Source organism: Pteropus alecto, unplaced genomic scaffold (assembly GCF_000325575.1).
Source record: "Pteropus alecto unplaced genomic scaffold, ASM32557v1 scaffold106, whole genome shotgun sequence".
NCBI lineage: Eukaryota > Metazoa > Chordata > Mammalia > Chiroptera > Pteropodidae > Pteropus > Pteropus alecto.
Window position 1 is genome coordinate 5,010,060 of NW_006442103.1, and position 6,461 is coordinate 5,016,520.

Below are 6,461 nucleotides of genomic sequence, written 5' to 3' on the forward strand. Positions count from 1 at the left end.
AGGCCTTTTCATAAGCTAACAGGAAAGAAAAGATCAATCTTCACTGTCATAAAAACAACTACCAAAAATTATTTCACCAGATTGGTGATGACTTAAAAGAAATTATTTTTAAAGGATTTCAAAAAGATTTTTTGAAAAAGATAATTTTTTGTTGGTAAGAATATAAGGCAACAGGCTACTTCCAAACATTGTTCATGGAGATATAAGCTGGTATACATTTTCTGGAGAACATTTAACAATATGTACCGACACTTATAAAAAATATTATTAAAGAGAAAAATATGGAAGTATGTAGAGATACACAGGGATATTGATTTTAGATTGTAAGTTTGAGAAATTACAATCAAGATGTTTACAATAGGTTATTGGTTAAATAAATGATAACAAAGCTAGATTATTGACATGTTATGATGTTCATAACATGTTAAATGAAAAAGAAAAAAATTAAAAGGAAATTTTTTAAATAAAGTTAAAAGTTAAATGAACAATATATATAATTCCACATATATTTTTTAAAAGTATATAAAAATAAAATACTGGAAGGATGCACATCTCAACATAAACTGAGTTATCTTAGGGTCTTAGAATTAAAGGTAAATATTTTCTTGTCTGAATTTTTTGCAACTGGTAGATAATCAGGAAATTGTATTAATCATATGGGAAGATTTAAGATCTGGTCCCTCAGAATATCTAAGCTTACTTCCTGGTCCCTCAGAATATCTAAGCTTCTATATTTCTATAAATATAAATAAGGATTGGCAACCCCAAAAAAGTTCTCAGTCTAAATAAACTTTCACTCCAAACAGAAGAGTTCACCCAAACAGAATTCAAACTTTCATTACTTTTCTCATTTAAATTATTCTTGTTTTAAAAAGTTACAGGAATTCCATTTTGAGAGAGGTAATTTTTTTTGGGGGGGGGGGGGGTATAAAGGATGGGTAACATAATCCCTTTCCTCCCAGCCATATATTTCCATTATTTTAAGCAGAAAACCAAAAGGGCTTAAAAATGGCAATCTGCATATTTAAATAGTATCGTTATTAACCAGTAAAACCAATAACAATAACAACAAATTATGTTTCAGTTTAACGTTTTATCCCATACTTTTAATTCTGTCTAAAAAGGATCACTATTTGAGGTACAACAGAAGCTTCTCTAACTGACAAACACATTTGTACCGTCTTCTATTTAAAACATTTTCACAGTTCATAGCCAACCTTGTATGTTATATTCTGGCAGTTTTCATCCACAGAAGCATTAAGGATAGGAAACTGTAGTAATCCCAAGGAAGCAGCCTGTTTAACAAAAAGAGAATGCACTTTTAACTTAGAAAGGATATGGGCTTCAGAGCAATAAGAGGTGTAAAGGAAGGAGGGAGAGAACTCTTATTTATGCACAGTTTAATTTCAAGTCTACATGTACTAAGGCATATTACTTTTAAGCAGTGTGGAACCAGGTCACACTAATCATTTAAGAATAAAAAAAGTAGTCAGGTAGCTTGCAGATATCAAGATTTTCAAAATAACTATACAGACTGACCAAAATAACAGAGAAAATGCCTAAATTCTAAGTGATTTCCTCACATTTAGAATCTGAAGGTTTCCGTGAGAAGTAAACCTGTAGTTCACAAAGGCAGTAAATTACTTATTTGCCTGTTTAAAAGAACAAGTGATAAGGATTTCCAAGTGCACTGTCCATTAGTGGCTAGTGTTTGACCTGGTGTCCTGGCCGAGTGAAGGGCACAGCTGGCAGAACAGGTACTTCAGAGAAGGTCACCCGATTGTTCGCATTTATGTCTTCCTGCTTCACCCTCTTCTCCCTTGATCTCTCTCCTTTTTTCTCCTCTTAATACCATTCCTCTTCTGTCCATATTCAGATTTCCCTAACTGTCCCCAAAATGTTCTTTATAGCTGTTCTCTGACCATTCACGATCTAATCAAGGTTTACATACTGCATTTGGTTAAATTTAAAAAATAGCAAAATAAAAATGCTTACGATTATCCTTAAAAAGAATCCCTCCCCCAAACCCTCATCTAGTCTCATTAAGACTTCTTTATATGCATTGTGTGTTATTTTTGTCTGTGGGTCAGTGGTCATGACAGAAAAAAAAAAAATTCTTGAACTTGATAAAGTTACCAAGCATTTGATTTGATAACTATAACTGTAATCTTTAAATAAAAAATCTATAACTAAGATTAAAGTGTTATACATAAAAACAGTATTTTGAGTATAATCCAAATTTTGTAAAACAAAAGCAAAGTATGTGTCCAAGGATTAAAGGCATTTTTTTCCCCTGTACAATACTTTGTAATATTTTCCTGTAACAGTGGAAATTCTCCAGTTACAGGGAGGTGATATCTCCAGGCGCCAGCCCCAGGAAAAGCGCAACATTCCAAGGTAAAGATAGTAAAACTGTCTACTAGGCCCTGTTTGATCTGAGAGTCCCCTGGATACATTTATCTTTGTACAAAACGTTAACGGCTAACTTCTGCTTCTTGTAATCTGCTTATTCAAGGATGTAGTAGGAAGCTTTATAAGCTGCCTCTTCTGGAAGCTCGGGGCTGATCTCCTCTAACCCTGCGTGGTAGAGAGTCAGTCGCAGGCCGGCTAATAAAGACTCATAATTCATCTCAATTGGCTCCGTGGGTCTCAGAATCATTCGCGCCACATTTGGAGGCCCGAGCAAGATCCTCCCCAGAGTGAGAAGGGAAGTTTTCCCTAAGACCCACGGCCCCGGTTGCTCCGGGCGGGGCACGACGCGTCCAGGGGGCAGCTGCTGAGAGACGTTCCTCAGCCCTGGACATCGGGCGGCCCTGGACGTCGGGCGGCCCTAGATTGGAGAAACCGGTGGACAAATATTCCTGAAAATTGGACGCGAGCCTTCTGTTCCTGTTTCACCGGTGAGTTAGTCTAAGAGTAATCTTAGACCTGTTTCTGTTCCTGTCTCACCGGTGAGTTAGTCTAAGAGTAATCTTAGACCTGTTTCTGTCTGTGGGCCCTGAGAACTAGTGGAAGGCTGGACGCGGCACAACTTCCCTAGTACGGTCAGGTCTGAGACGTCAGATCCTGACCCTGTACCTGTTTCAGTTTCGGTTTCTGATACGCTAGCGTTTTCGTGTTGCCTGTAGTCTGTTTTGTCTGTCTGTATTGTGTGTTAGTCCGGACCGGTCGAATGTACTGTTACCCTCCTATTGCCTTGGTCCTCATAAGTTTACTTACTTTGGTTTCTGTCAAGTTTGTCTCATTGTCTGATCATTCTGGTCTCTGAATGTCTCTTGTGATTTTTCTTGTTATTCTTTTTAGTTTATTAATTCTTCTTTTTGCAGGGTTTCTTGCTGCTACAGCACTGCCCGAGTGGCCACCTAGTCACTGAGTGGACCTTGTCTAACATTCTTATCTTTCATAGGACTTTTATTCTCATTCACGTCCATCCCCACCGCCATGGGACAGGCTTCTTCTAAGCCCACTCCCTTGCGGTGCCTTGTGGACAATTTTAAGGATTTCAGGCGACGGGCCCGAGGTTATGGGTCGTCAGTCACTCCATTCGATCTCCAGAGGCTCTGCCAAGTGGACTGGCGGCCTTCGGAGTTGGATGGCCATCTGAGGGTTCCTTTGATTTGCAGACTGCATTCGGAGTCAGAAGTGTTGTTAATGGGAATCCTGGTCACCCTGATCAGTCCCCATACATAGATGTTTGGATAGACGTTGTGTCTGATGCTCCTAAGTATCTGAAAAATTGTCAGAGTAAGTCAGACTCTACGGTGGCTGACTCTGCCGGCGCCTGCCTCTCCTACGGTTTTACAGTACTCTCCAGAAGATCCAGAGATCCTCAATCCCCCTCCCTATTGTTCTCCTGGTAACCACTTTAAGCCCCCTGAGTCTCGAGAGGCAGCCCCTCTTCAGAGCCCACCACACACTCGGACGGGGGCTGTCTACTACCCTCCACAGGATCCGGACCCCATCCCCGATTCGTCGCAACCTGCAGCTGTCTTGGCGCCTCTCCGACAGATAGCCCCACCTGGGGGAGACACACAGACATCTTTCATGGTGTCTGTCCCCTTTTCAACTAGTGATCTGTATAACTGGAAGTTGCAAACTCCGTCCTTCTCAGAAAAACCCTAAGGCTTGATGTCCCTTTTAGAATCCATCTTCTTCACCCACCAAACCATGTGGGATAATTGCCAGCAGCTTTTACAGGTTTTGTTCAGTACAGAGGAGAAGGAACTCATTCTAAGGGAAGCTGCAAAAGGGGTCTCGGACCCCACTGGGCAGCCCACCACTGACCCCGCACGGGTACAACTTGTATTTCCCAGCACCCAACCCAACTGGAATCCCAACACCGATCAAGCTAAGGAGGCTCTCCTGAGGTATTGCCAGTTGTTACTCCAAGGCCTCCGGGCAGCAGCTCGCTGACCAGTTAATTTATCCAAAGTAAGTGAGGTTATTCAGACTAAAGATGAGTCGCCTGCAGCGTTTTTAGAGAGGTTACTAGAATCTTATAGACTGTACGCTCCCATTGAACCTGAGGACCCAAATAATGGGAGCCATTAATCTAGCCTTTGTTAGTCAGTTGGCCCCAGATATCAGAAAGAAATTACAGAAAGTAGAAGGATTTGAAGGAGAGAACTTATCTAAGCTTCTCGAGATTGCCCAGAAGGTGTTCAACAATAGGGATGAGGTCCAGAAGGTTATGTTTGTTGGACAGGATAAGTCACGGGGACGACCAGCCAAAGGCCAAGCCGATACCCCGAGGGAAAGGCGGGACCGGGGTCGGAATAACTTAGAAAAGGACCAATGTGCATACTGTAAGAAGAAAGGACATTAGAAGAACATATACCCCGAAAAGGGCCAGGGCCTGGGGAAAAAGGCCCCACTCATTATGTTAGAGGATGCAGAATGAGGAGGTCAGGGCTCCTACATTATGAGCCCCCGGGAGCCCAGGGTAACATTGCAAGTTCGGGGCCAATCTGTAAACTTTTTAGTGGACACAGGGGCTATGTACTCAGTCTTGCAGAATACAAATGGCCCCCTACCAACCTAGGAAAAAGGACCATCACTCATTCGTTCCTGGTTATGTCCGAATGCCCGTACCCCTTGCTGGAGAGAGACTTACTACAAAAATTACGGGCCACCATCTCTTTTAAGGAAAGACACACTGAACTAACTCTGGGGGCCACTCCATCTGCAATAATGCTCACTTGCCCCCCTCTCTGAAGAATACCTTTTATTAGAGGAGCCTGTTTTCGATCCTTCCCCTAATGCATCACTGTTAAAAGAACTGCGGTGCAAGATCCCTCGGGTGTGGGCGGAGACTAACCCACCCAGACTGGCAGCCCATCAGCCTCCTATTGTTGTGCTAAGTCCGGTACAGTATCGCAGTGCATATTCTCGGAGGCTCTTAAACAAAGGGATCTCAGTCCCCTGTCATTCGCCTTGGAATACCCCGCTGCTTCCAGTTCAGAAACCGGGTACCCAAAACTACAGGCCAGTACAGGACCTCAGAGAAGTAAATAAGCGGGTTGAAACCATACATCCCATCGTTCCCAACCTGTACACCCTCCTCAGCCAACTGCCGCCTAGTTACCAGGTGTACACGGTCCTTGATTCAAAGGACGCTTTCTTCACTCTCCCCCTAGCAAAGGTGAGTCAACCACTATTTGCATTTGAAGGGGAGGACCCTGGTAGACTGTATTCGGGACAATTGACTTGGACTAGACTGCCACAGGGATTTAAGAACTCACCCACATTGTTTGATGAGGCCCTGAGCGGGGACCTTATTGACTTTCGTCAGAGACATCCAGAGACCATTCTTTTACAATATGTAGATAATTTACTCTTAGCCACTACAACAGATGTAGAATGTAAGCGGGCCACTGAAGATTTATTACAAGAATTAGAGGGTAAGGGATACCGGGTGTCTGCTAAGAAAGCTCAACTCTGCACTTCCCAGGCAACGTATTTAGGATATAAGCTGCAAGGAGGCCACCGAACTCTGTCATCAAGCAGAATTGAGGCCGTTTTAAAAATACCCCAACCCTCTACCAAGCGGCAGGTCCTGGTCCAAAAGTTTCTCAGGGCCATAGGCTACTGCAGGCTCTGGATCCCAAGGTTTGCAGAGTTAGCCAAGCCCCTGTATGCCAGCACTCGGGGAAAGTCTGAAGACTTGCACTGGGGGAAAGAAGAATAAGAGGCTTTTGAGGCCCTAAAAACAGCCTTGACCACAGCCCCTGCTTTGGCTCTGCCTACTTTAGACAAGCCGTTCCAACTCTTTGTGACTGAAACTAGAGGCATAGCAAAGGGGGTCCTCACCCAGACTTGGGTGAGACCTATTGCATACCTCTCCAAAAGACTGGGCTGTGTTGCAGCCGGGTGGCCTAATTGCTTGCAGGCCATTGCAGCCACGGCCATCCTCACCAAAGAAGCCGTGAAGTTGACTTTAGGGCAGCCTATCCTGATTATAG

At 43.3% G+C, this 6,461-nt stretch overlaps 1 protein-coding gene across 1 annotated transcript in view; it reads right to left on the reverse strand.

Moving 5' to 3' along the window:
- Window positions 1-6,461, reverse strand: part of DBT (dihydrolipoamide branched chain transacylase E2) — a 31,359-nt gene that overhangs the window by 7,145 nt on the left and 17,753 nt on the right. The window contains exon 8 of the mRNA XM_006919563.3: window positions 1,218-1,295. Coding sequence (XP_006919625.1) covers window positions 1,218-1,295 — 78 coding nt within the window. The remainder of the gene's footprint in view (window positions 1-1,217; window positions 1,296-6,461) is intronic.